The 12,066-nt window shown below is 59.7% G+C and overlaps 1 protein-coding gene across 4 annotated transcripts in view; it reads left to right on the forward strand.

The window, feature by feature from the left end:
• FLNC (filamin C) overlaps positions 1-12,066 on the forward strand; it is a 27,505-nt gene that overhangs the window by 3,370 nt on the left and 12,069 nt on the right. For 2 of the 4 annotated variants that reach the window (XM_049641808.1, XM_049641809.1), the window contains exons 2-21: positions 1,708-1,956; positions 3,507-3,604; positions 3,753-3,903; positions 3,999-4,117; positions 4,326-4,403; positions 4,599-4,761; positions 4,938-5,138; positions 6,349-6,486; positions 6,883-7,009; positions 7,153-7,289; positions 7,499-7,692; positions 7,786-7,899; positions 8,503-8,646; positions 8,867-8,990; positions 9,126-9,286; positions 9,493-9,583; positions 9,673-9,842; positions 10,063-10,180; positions 10,270-10,532; positions 10,921-11,518. In XM_049641808.1, coding sequence (XP_049497765.1) covers positions 1,708-1,956; positions 3,507-3,604; positions 3,753-3,903; positions 3,999-4,117; positions 4,326-4,403; positions 4,599-4,761; positions 4,938-5,138; positions 6,349-6,486; positions 6,883-7,009; positions 7,153-7,289; positions 7,499-7,692; positions 7,786-7,899; positions 8,503-8,646; positions 8,867-8,990; positions 9,126-9,286; positions 9,493-9,583; positions 9,673-9,842; positions 10,063-10,180; positions 10,270-10,532; positions 10,921-11,518 — 3,438 coding nt within the window. Of the gene's footprint in view, positions 1-1,707; positions 1,957-3,506; positions 3,605-3,752; positions 3,904-3,998; positions 4,118-4,325; positions 4,404-4,598; positions 4,762-4,937; positions 5,139-6,348; positions 6,487-6,882; positions 7,010-7,152; positions 7,290-7,498; positions 7,693-7,785; positions 7,900-8,502; positions 8,647-8,866; positions 9,287-9,492; positions 9,584-9,672; positions 9,843-10,062; positions 10,181-10,269; positions 10,533-10,920; positions 11,519-12,066 lie in introns of all 4 variants that reach the window. The other 2 variants (XM_049641805.1, XM_049641806.1) reach the window with 1 other exon arrangement.

Below are 12,066 nucleotides of genomic sequence, written 5' to 3' on the forward strand. Positions count from 1 at the left end.
CCCCCCCACCGCCCCCCCCCCCCCCCCCCCCCCCCCCCCCCCCCCCGGTTTGCAAGAAGCTCTTCTGGGTGTGTGAGCACTGGCTTTGGAGACTGTCGGGGTGGTGAGAGGCCTTGGGGCACTGGGTGTCAAGACTGTGTGAGAGTATGGCGGCCTGTGTGTTTGAGAGAGCGCCCTGAAGCACCGGGAGGCCGGGAGTGAGTTGTGTCATGGAATCTGAAAGCTGCCAAACCTTTGTGCTGCAGCAGAGCCAGGGGGAGAGGGGGCGGGCTGGGGAGCTGCCGGGGAAGGAAGGATGAATCAGTGAAAGGGTGGGGGAGCCAAGGGGGCCAGAGCTGGAGGCCAGAGGGATAGAGAGGCTGTGATTCCCCCTCCTGGGGGCTGGTGGGGATGGGGTGGGGGATGCTGGGGTTCCCCAGGCCTTTGGTCTCCGGACTGTTTTCTCCCAAGATCTAGGGGAGGAGGAAAAGTTGTGTAAGGGGTGTGGGTGTGGGGGGGGAGAGGGGGGTGCGCCTCCAGCCCCACCCTCTCCCATCTCTCAGGCAACGCCAGTAAACAAGGCTGAATCTTCTGTCCCCCCCTCCCAACCTCCTAAAAGTAGTGTTCAGGGAAGCTGATGGATTTCAGGCCTGCATTGCCCTTTACAAATAAGCTGGCTTCCAAAGACTCATACTGTAGGCCATCCAGGCTCCTGGATATTTCACTCTGGCTGTTGGAGGAGAACGAGGTCTCCCGAATCTTGAGGAAGCGATTCTGGTCCCTAGTATTCCTCCAAGGTGGGGATGGGTGAAGAGTCTCAGCTCCTGAGACTTGAGTCCACACGGGTGACATTCCCCCTGGCTCATGTGAAATCCCACTGGCCCCAGCATTTGAAAACATGATTTCCAAGCCTTACCCAAGCATGCACTGTACCCCCCTCTCCCTCCCCCCTCCCCGAACTTTGTTCCAAAAGCCTTTTATGGTGTTCAAGAGGAGAATTCGGCTGGAACCAGGTTAGTTCTAATTCCTCTCTAATTTCAGTTTTTTAAATATTCATTCAACTAGTATTTACTGAGATCCTACTAAGTCCTAGGCTCTGAGTGTAGAGAAATAGTGTCTACTGTGAAAGAAACCAAAGAGTACTTACTATATGATTCCATTTGTATAAATCTCTAGAAAATGCAAACTAATCCATAGTAACCAAGGGCAAACCAGTTGTTGCCTGGAAAGGGGGACAAGGAAGGGCAGGCGGAGGGACCACAAAGGGGTACGTGCAAGGAAATCTGGGGAGAGGTGGATAGGTTTATGACTTGTGGTGATGGCGTTATAGGCACATACATGTTGTCAAAGCTTGTCCAGTTTAATACGTGCAGCTTGTGTGTCAGGCACACCTCAAAAGAACTTAAAAAATGAAAACGGCGCAGCCCCCCCGCAGAGGCTTATAATCCCGGATGATCGCCAGGGGGCCTGTAGCCGGATGGAGGCCCACGCACGCGCTGTTCCACAGGTGAAAGTACCTGCTGTGGGGCACGCTGTAGGCAGACCCCAAACGTTAGGCCTCTGGGCGCGGCCTTGGCCTTGCTGGAGGGTGAGAATTCGGTAGGCAGAGAAGGGGGCAGGTTCCGAAAGCGGGAGGCCTGACCCCCTCTGCTCTAGCAGCTGCCTCGTGAGCTGAGCTGTGGAGGGCAGCCCCCTCGCTGAGCCCAGCGTGTCCCCTCCACTCTGCAGACAGCAAGGCCATTGTGGATGGGAACCTGAAGCTGATCCTGGGTCTGATCTGGACGCTGATCCTACACTACTCTATCTCCATGCCCATGTGGGAGGATGAGGAGGACGAGGACGCCCGCAAGCAGACGCCCAAGCAGCGTCTGCTCGGCTGGATCCAGAACAAGGTGCCCCAGCTGCCCATCACTAACTTCAACCGTGACTGGCAGGATGGCAAAGCTCTGGGCGCCCTGGTGGACAACTGTGCCCCTGGTAAGTGGACCAGTGGGCCCATCATGGAGCCCTTCGCTGGTGGTGCTGAGGGCTGTGGCTGTCAGAATGCATATCTCCGGGCTGGGGGATCAGGACGGCCTGTGGGGCTTGCCCTCTGCTCCGACAGTCATTGCTGGTGACAGGCCCTTCCTGCGGGTGTGACAGATACTGCAGCTTGCAGCAAAAGGTTCAGAATTCCTCATTTTACAGTCAGGGCAATGAGGTCCGGAGAGGGCCAGTGATTTGTCCAAGATCACACAGTTTATCTGTGGCAGAACTGAACTTGAGCCCAAGGTCTCAACTTCCTGCTCCATGAGTGTCCTACTTTGCCATACGGGTACCATTTCTGCTGAGCTGAGAGAAAGGAAATGTGGTAGGACTTGTAGCAAGAAGCCCAGAAGTCAGACCCTGAGAGGGTTCTTCTTTGTGAGGCTCTGGGAGAGGTTTGAGGAGGGACTGAGGCTGGTGTGCTGCTGCCCAGTGACAGGTGGCCCAACACTGTCCTCTCAAACGTAGGCCCTGGCCCGGTCAGGTGGGGGGGGGGCAGTCAGGGCCCATGAGAAGACTGAGGCCATGACTGGCTAGAGCCCTGCCCTATAGGCATCTCCCTTTCTGACCATCACCTCCCAAGAAGATAGATCGCCTTCTAATCTGAGTCGGTCAGCTCTGCTTCTGGGGAGCCATGGCCCCTTGGGAGAATCCTCCCCAGTCTGGGGTCAGCTGGGGAGCAGGGGGTGGGAGGCGGGGGCACCAGCCGCCTGGGAAGCATTCCCAGCTGCTGAGCCATTGCCCACAGCTGGTGAGGCCGCCAGAAGTGAGCTCAGCTGTTCCGGCCAGTCATGGATTCCAGCCTTTGAGCCGGCCCCCTCCCAGCCAGTGAGCATCACCCTTCCTCCAGCTCTGGCCTGGACCAGGCACCCCCTGACCTTTGCACCCCTTGACAGGAGTGATCTGGAGCTGCCTCAGCATTCTTCCCATTAGGAGGGCTGTGTTTTGGGTGGCCACAGAGGAGAACCTATCCTCTCATAACATGCCCTTATGTGCCTCAGTTTCCCCAAGTGGCTAATGAGGGTGTCTTCGGCTCTAAGGCTGACGTGGGAAGTGTTTGGAGCTCTAGGACTTGAGGGAGGCTGTGAGGAGACCTTGTAGAGGATGGCGTCAGAAGCATGTGCAGGATGGAACCTGCTGCCCCGAGGCAGCAGGAGTGAGGCGGGAAGGATTGGGGGGGGGGGGCTGTCCTGACAGGGTCTGCGCTGGGGCCTGGGCCGGCAGAAGGCTGACTGGCAGGGCTGGTGCCAGGCTGCGTCAGCCAGGGCAGAAAGGCCTCATTGTTGGTGCTAGGGAGGGCTGCCGCGCCTCCCAATGGCGATGGGCATCCCAGCGATGGTCCGTAACATAGGGGGGCAGCAAGAACCTGGCTGGTCAGGGGCCCAGAGCTGCGCGGCAGCGGGCGTGACCCCGCAGCCTGTGAGGGTGTCGGGTGAGCAGATGCTCTGCATTCTGACTGGCTGCCTTCCCCTACTCATCGTCTCCCTCTACCATCCCTCTAGGCCTGTGCCCTGACTGGGAAGCCTGGGACCCCAACCAGCCTGTGGAGAACGCCCGGGAGGCCATGCAGCAGGCGGACGACTGGCTCGGGGTGCCCCAGGTACACGAACAAAGAGGGTGGGGGAGAGTAGGGGGCCAGGAGGGCCAGGACGGAGGTTGGGTCTATGAGGATGCCCGGTCAAGAGGGGAGAGAGCACCGAGGTCACTGGGTAGAGGGCACCCTGTAACTCCCTTCTTCCCTGTGGCAGGTGATTGCCCCCGAGGAGATTGTGGACCCCAACGTGGATGAGCATTCTGTCATGACCTACCTGTCCCAGTTCCCCAAGGCCAAACTCAAACCTGGTGCCCCTGTTCGCTCTAAACAGCTGAACCCCAAGAAGGCCATCGCCTACGGGCCTGGTACGTGTCGAGTCCCTGCCGGTCTTCCCTGGGCAGTCGGGTCCATCCTAGGATGGGTCTTCCTAAGTAACCTGGCTCTGCCGTCTGTCCCTCAGGCATCGAGCCCCACGGCAACACTGTGCTACAGCCTGCCCACTTCACCGTGCAGACGGTGGATGCCGGCGTGGGCGAGGTGCTGGTCTACATTGAGGACCCTGAGGGCCACACCGAGGAGGTATGGAGAGCTGCTGAGGACGAGAGGGAATGGCATGGGCTTCGAACCAGAGACCACGGGCTGCTAGCGGGACTGGCCTGGAGATGGCTGCCAGAATTAACTACTAGGCCGGGTTCTGGGGGAAGCATCACCGTGGGTGCTGCCAGGCACTGTGGGGTCAGGAGGGGCTGCAGCCTCTGTGACTTCCGGTCTTTTCCCTTCCCGATAGGCCAAAGTGGTTCCCAACAATGACAAGAACCGCACCTATGCTGTCTCCTATGTGCCCAAGGTTGCTGGGTTGCACAAGGTATCTCCCTGCCGACCCTCCCCATCCCGCTCACGTCCTTGGCTCTGTCGTCGTGGAGCCCTCTCTCAGCTCGCAGCCCACCCCAGCATGCCCAGCAGCCCACCTCTCCCCAGCCTCGGTTGCGCCCTGCCCATCCACCCCCTCTCAAAAGAACTGCTTTCCCCGAGAGGCTAACATTTGGCCCCTGCCCTGCAGGTGACTGTGCTCTTTGCTGGCCAGAATATCGAACGCAGTCCCTTTGAGGTGAACGTGGGCATGGCTCTGGGAGATGCCAACAAGGTGTCAGCCCGTGGCCCTGGCCTGGAGCCTGTGGGCAATGTGGCCAACAAACCCACGTACTTTGACATCTATACTGCGGGTAAGGATGGGCCCTAGGGGGATGTCAGGCGGGCAGCGCATGACTACATGGGGTGATGTGGATGGGGGACAGGGGCAGGGTCTCAGCCAGAGGGTGGGTGGTCCCAGGGTGAGGGAGCCCCGAGCAGCTGTCTGTGTCCAGAGAGGGGGTTGCTGACGGCTTTTTGTGCACGGCAGGGGCCGGCACTGGTGATGTTGCCGTGGTGATCGTGGACCCGCAGGGCCGGCGGGACACAGTGGAGGTGGCCCTGGAGGACAAGGGCGACAGCACGTTCCGTTGCACGTACAGGCCTGTGATGGAGGGGCCCCACACGGTGCATGTGGCCTTCGCTGGTGCCCCCATCACCCGCAGTCCTTTCCCCGTCCATGTAGCTGAAGGTAAAAGGCCCTTCACCCAGCCCCACAGCCACCCTCCCTGAGGCCAGGACACAGAGAGAATTGGCACCAAATTCCGGGGCTGAGGGTTTATGGGAAACGAACCACTAAATCCAGGGGTGGGAGGGGAGCCGGCGTTAGAATAGGTAGAATATCCATGGGACGGGGGCAGGGGGTAGCTCTGGAGAGATCTCATCCCGGTCATCTCTCCACCTACTATCCCAGGGAGGGTCCGGAGACCACAGCAAAGTATACAGACAGGTGCCACCTTGCAAGGGTTGTGGGGGCATATGTGATGGGCACCCATACCCCCGGCCCTCGGGTGGTGACTCCCGCCACTTGGTTCTCTCCCTGCCGCTCAGAGCCCTTGCCGTCACACGTCCCCTCCGTGCCCATCTTCCACCAGGCCAAGAAAGTGGTGCCACGTTAGTACTGTCCAGGGGAGGTGGGGCCAGCATGGCCACAGCTGACTGGCCTCACCTGTGCTGTGTGGAATGGCCCAGGCAGTGTGGAATTGCCCCCCTTCTGTGGCATTCTGTGATGGGCCCCAGGTTCTGTGCCATTGCCTGTGTCCTGTGGTAGGCCTGGATTATACGTCCTTGCCTGTTTTGTGGCATCCCATTGGGTCCTATGCCATTTTATGTGTTCCGTGGCAGTCTGAGATCACTCTTCTTTGGCCTGCGTTCAGTAGCAAGGTCTGGGTTCATTGCCACTGGTAGTGTTCTGTGGCAGGCTGATTTCCATGCATTGCCTGTGACCTGCAGAAGGCTTCATGTTATGTTGAATATCTCGTTCTGTGGCCTCGCTTAGTGTTTTATGGCATGACCTAGTCCTAAAGCTGCTATGGTGGCTCTGCCTGAGAAGGCTCAGATGGCTCTGGGTGGGTGGCTTTGGGTGGTTTGGGGCCTTCCCCTCTCTCTCTTTGCCCCACTCTCTGCCCAGGCTCTGCCATGTCTGTGTCCCAAGTGACACTGACTCTGAGAAGCCCAGCACGGAGGGTTTCTTGTAGCCGGCTCCTCGTCCAGCATGGCTCCCAAGGGCCCCAGTTGTGTCGGGGGCCCTGGGGAGCACGGGGGAGGACTGCATGAGGCCATAGCCCGTGCCTGTGAGGGTCAGGAAGACTATGTCCAGTGAGGTGGGAAATGAGTGGTGAGGGGCTGAGGCTCTGTCTCCAGCCCCTCAGCACCCCTAATCTTTTCCTTCCAACCCCCAGCCTGTAACCCTAACGCCTGCCGTGCCTCTGGGCGGGGCCTGCAGCCCAAGGGTGTGCGTGTGAAAGAGGTGGCTGATTTCAAGGTGTTCACTAAGGGTGCCGGCAGCGGAGAGCTCAAGGTCACAGTCAAAGGGCCAAGTGAGTGCCGGGGCCCAGGACTGGGGGGTGGGAGAGCAGGGAGGAAATATGGCCCGTGGTTCTGGCTTCCTGAGGGCAGTGACAACGAGCACCATGCCCCGCCCCGGAGAGACTCCAAGAAGAGACTCTGCCCAGAGGTACCATGGGACCTTAGGCATGTTGTCTCCTCTCTTGCCTCAGTTTCTCACCAGCAAACTGGAAATGATCCTTTTCACCCTACATGCTACTCTGGGTGTCATGCACAGGGATGGCATGTGGTCCCTGCCCGAGTTTCAGCTCTGCCCACTAGTCGCACTGCCCTCAGGCTGGGCCCGGGTGCCAGGGTCCCTGAGGGGATTGAGGATCTGTGGCTCTCAGACTGGTGATCACCTCCCTGTGTGCTCCCCGTCTCCTCAGAGGGCACAGAAGAGCCAGTGAAAGTGCGAGAGGCTGGAGATGGTGTGTTCGAGTGTGAGTACCACCCTGTGGTGCCTGGGAAGTATGTGGTGACCATCACGTGGGGCGGCTATGCCATCCCCCGCAGGTAAGCACCACGCACCCGCCAGGCCTGCCTGTCTGGGGCCTCACAGGCTGGGGAGAGGAGGACGGGCTGCCTGAGGGAAGAGAGGACTGGTACCTCTGGCAGAGGTGCTTCCCGGCATTGACCCCAGATCCCTCTTCGCCCAGTCCTTTTGAGGTACAGGTGAGCCCAGAGGCAGGAGCACAGAAGGTACGGGCCTGGGGTCCCGGCCTGAAAACTGGCCAGGTGGGGAAGTCGGCCGACTTTGTGGTGGAGGCCATTGGCACGGAGGTGGGGACACTGGGTAAGTGGCTGGGTGGCAGCAAGTGGGAACGCTGGGGAGTGGTGCGATGGAGGGACACGGGGGGTGACTGGGGACGGGAGGCGGGAACGCTGGATAGTATCAGGATGAGACGGAGTGGGATAGAGGGGTGACTGAGGGAGCGATAGGAGACCTGCCCGAGTGTCCAAGTTGCCTCTTGGACCCCCTGATCTTCCCTCCGTCGCGCCCAGGATTCTCCATCGAGGGGCCCTCACAGGCCAAGATCGAGTGTGATGACAAGGGGGATGGCTCCTGCGATGTGCGGTACTGGCCCACGGAACCTGGGGAGTACGCCGTGCACGTCATCTGCGATGACGAGGACATCCGAGACTCACCCTTCATTGCCCACATCCAGCCAGCCGCACCTGACTGCTTCCCGGATAAGGTGGGGTCCTTGGGCCTGCATACTAGCCCAGGATGGGGTGAGCAGGCCCTCCTCCAGTCCCCAACCTAGCCCTCCGCTCCTCCCCCTGCACAGGTGAAGGCCTTTGGGCCTGGCCTGGAGCCCACTGGCTGCATTGTGGACAAGCCTGCAGAGTTCACCATCGATGCCCGTGCTGCTGGCAAGGGAGACCTGAACCTGTATGCCCAGGTAAGTCACTGCCCGGTCCTGCTACCCCCATTGCCCTGGGCAGGAACCCTGGGAGGGCAGAGGCAGGTGAGAGGCAGAGGAAATTGTAGCGTCACTGGCCCGGCTTGACTCTCACGGATCCAAAAGAACTATGGGAAACTTAAAAATGTGTTTTCTGATGATAACCTTATGAACATATTTTACCAAAAGTGTATTTTTTTGTACTAATAATTTTGCAGTTGAAAGACGATTTGAATATGACATTGACTTCCCAAGTCCATTTCTCATGCTGCTGTCCGCTAATCCCTAGAAGTTAACTAATGTACTCTTGGGTTCAAGAGGATGATTTTCCTTTAACATGTTCACTATTCAATTTTAGAAACATTGATTTAAACCAGCCTTTTCCCAGCTAACACATTGCAGATGCCTGGGCTGGGAGGCTGGGCCACACAAATGGCTCCCAGGGCGTGCTCCCCGCCACCATAGCACGTGGCGCTGGGCTCTTCTGGCCTGAGGTCTGAGGCAGTAGGTGAGGAGGGCTGCCTGAGGCCAGTAGAGGGCGTCAGTGCTCTGAGGAGGCCGGAGTGTTCTTAAGACTCTCGTTTGGTTACCCCCCCCACCCAGGATGCTGATGGCTGCCCTGTCAACATCATGGTCATCCCCAATGGCGACGGCACCTTCCGCTGCTCCTACGTGCCCACCAAGCCCATTAAACACACCATCATCATCTCCTGGGGAGGCGTCAATGTGCCCAAGAGCCCCTTCCGGGTGTGTCCTCCTGTCCTGCCCCCCCGGCCGCCTGGGGTCCCAGAGGGAGGGTGGAGCCCCATACAGGAGATGTTGGTTGTCCCTGGGACCTTGTCTCCACTCCCCACCTCAAAACCCACAAAGAGGCTGAGGCTGGTCCCGCTGAGGCCGGGGTGGGTAGTGATGGGGTATGGGGCCTGTGGGAGGGGCCCTGGGCTGAGCATCAACCTCCTCCCGACAGGTGAACGTGGGAGAAGGCAGTCACCCCGAGCGGGTGAAGGTGTATGGCCCAGGCGTGGAGAAGACGGGCCTCAAGGCCAACGAGCCTACCTATTTCACCGTGGACTGCAGCGAGGCTGGGCAAGGTGTGCCTGGCTGTGGTCAGGGGAGTGGGTGGGGCCTGGGTAGGTGGGGCTTGCACTCTGGCCAGATCCTGCTTCTAGCTAAGTGGGGGCAGCCGTTGAGAACCCACTCATGGCCCTGTGCCTGGCTCCCCTCAGGTGACGTGAGTATCGGCATCAAGTGCGCTCCCGGAGTGGTGGGCCCTGCAGAAGCTGACATCGACTTTGACATCATCAAGAACGACAATGACACCTTCACAGTCAAGTACACCCCCCCAGGGGCCGGCCGCTACACCATTATGGTGCTGTTTGCCAACCAGGTACCCTACCCTTGGCTTCTGGCCGTCACTGGTGGCCTGCAGCCTCCAAGCCTAAGCCGCAGCTTCATATCCTGTCCTTTGGGGACAGTTGCGCGGCCATCGACAGAGCACTTTCTGTGTGCGGGCGGCGGGCCTCAGAAGGAACAAAGGGGCTGTTTCAGAAGCTACCGTTGCCTACCCTGACCAGATCTTTTTTTTCCACCCAGGAGATCCCTGCCAGCCCCTTCCACATTAAGGTGGACCCATCCCACGATGCCAGCAAAGTCAAGGCCGAGGGCCCTGGGCTGAACCGCACGGGTAGGCGTTTGGGCGGGGGCTGGGCTGGGCCGGGATCGATGCTAGGTGTCCACCAGGCCCTCACCGCTGTCTTGGGGTGGGCTCCCCAGGTGTGGAAGTCGGGAAGCCCACTCACTTCACGGTGCTGACCAAGGGAGCCGGCAAGGCCAAGCTGGACGTGCACTTTGCCGGGGCTGCCAAGGGTGAGGCCGTGCGGGACTTTGAAATCATCGACAACCATGACTACTCCTACACCGTCAAGTACACGGCCGTCCAGCAGGTGTGTCCCACTTCCTCCCCACCCCACCCATCCTGGTTGACGAGGGTCCTGCATCTCCTTCCGCCGGTCTCCTAGGACCACTTCTGGGTCGTCTTGGCCCTTTCCTGGCACCTATCCTCTCTGGCTGTGCCACTCTGAGCCCGAGGTCCACATCGGCCAAGGGCATGTTGCCAGGCCATGTCTAAGCCACCCAGTTCTAACCTCTTCTTGTACCTGATAGGGCAACATGGCAGTGACGGTGACCTACGGTGGGGACCCTGTCCCCAAGAGCCCCTTTGTGGTGAATGTGGCACCCCCATTGGATCTCAGCAAAGTCAAAGTTCAAGGCCTGAACAGCAGTAAGTGGGGCAGGAGCCACCCTGGAAGGGAGAAGTGCTGTGGGGTGGGCCAGAGTCTCTGCTCACTGTGCCCCTTGACCTCTCTGCAGAGGTGGCTGTGGGGCAAGAACAGGCCTTCTCTGTGAACACACGTGGGGCTGGCGGTCAAGGGCAGCTGGATGTGCGGATGACTTCACCCTCCCGTCGCCCCATCCCTTGCAAGCTGGAGCCTGGGGGCGGAGCTGAAACCCAGGCCGTGCGCTACATGCCCCCTGAGGAGGGACCCTACAAGGTGGACATCACCTACGATGGTCACCCAGTGCCCGGTAGCCCCTTTGCTGTGGAGGGTGTCCTGCCCCCCGATCCCTCCAAGGTAAGGAGATAGGAGTTGAAGGGAGCTGGGATTTGAGGGTTTATAGGGAAAATGGATGAGTCACGGAGGCAAGAGGGCCCGTGTACCTGGAATGACTACAGCCCTGGGTCCAAGGCCACGGTGATCCTTCCATCTCAGGACCTGCCTTTGAAACAGCCTAGTTATGAAGAGTGTGGCCTTTGATCACACCCGGGCTTGGGCTCCAGCTTCACTAACCGAGACAAACTATTTAATCTGTCAGCCTCCGTTCCCTCATCTAGAATTGTTGTAAGGACTCAGCCTGTCATAGCTGCTACAGTTAAAGGTGCTTAGCTGGGTGGGGAGCCACGAAGACCAGGCACGGGAGAGGCCGGATGTAAGGAAACTATATGCCTGCTCCTCTCCCTAGGTCTGTGCTTATGGGCCTGGTCTCAAGGGCGGCCTGGTAGGCACCCCGGCACCGTTCTCCATTGACACCAAGGGGGCTGGCACGGGCGGCCTGGGGCTGACTGTGGAGGGCCCCTGTGAGGCCAAGATTGAGTGCCAGGACAACGGTGATGGCTCATGTGCTGTCAGCTACCTGCCCACGGAGCCCGGCGAGTACACCATCAACATCTTGTTTGCCGAAGCCCACATCCCTGGCTCACCCTTCAAGGCCACCATCCGGCCCGTGTTCGACCCGAGCAAGGTGCGGGCCAGTGGGCCGGGCCTGGAGCGTGGCAAGGCTGGCGAGGCGGCCACCTTCACAGTGGACTGCTCGGAGGCTGGCGAGGCTGAGCTGACCATCGAGATCCTGTCGGACGCCGGTGTCAAGGCCGAGGTGCTGATCCACAACAATGCCGACGGCACCTACCACATCACCTACAGCCCCGCCTTTCCTGGCACCTACACAATTACCATCAAGTATGGCGGGCACCCTGTCCCCAAATTCCCTACCCGCGTCCACGTGCAGCCTGCTGTCGACACCAGTGGAGTCAAGGTCTCAGGGCCCGGGGTGGAGCCTCACGGTGAGTGAGAGAGGCGGAGCTGGTCAGGGAGCCCTGGACATCAGCAGGAGGGAGGGAGCAGGGCTGAGGGCTCAGGGAGGGCCAAGGCAGAGGTAAAAGGAGGGTTTGGGCACGCTTGGAGTCCTTAGGGCTCAGGTACCCCAGAGAAGGAGCCAAGGGCCAGAGGCTGGGCGTGGAGCTTTGCCTCTGCTCACGTGGCAAAACTGTGTCTGCCTATGTGCGTCTTTCCGGGGAGATCCCAGCTTTCAGATCAGGTGCCTGATCTGAGAAAGCTAAGGACCCCAGTGTAGAGAATAGAGTGGGAAAGCTTTGGGTAGAAGGTCAAGAGATAGTTCATCCCAGTTCAGTGAGTGTGAGTGGCCACCTGTTGGAGGCCAGCCCCTGGCGAGGCATGAGAGTGGAAGGAGACGGAAGACCCAGACCCACCCTTGAAGGGCCCACAGCCTGGTGGGGTGCCTGACACGAACAGAATATCACACGGTGGTGACGGGAGCGAAGCAGGGGCCTGGAGCACACGGGGGGGGGGGGGGGGGGGGGGGGGGGGGGGG

This window comes from Panthera uncia, chromosome A2, assembly GCF_023721935.1.
Source record: "Panthera uncia isolate 11264 chromosome A2, Puncia_PCG_1.0, whole genome shotgun sequence".
Lineage (NCBI taxonomy): Eukaryota > Metazoa > Chordata > Mammalia > Carnivora > Felidae > Panthera > Panthera uncia.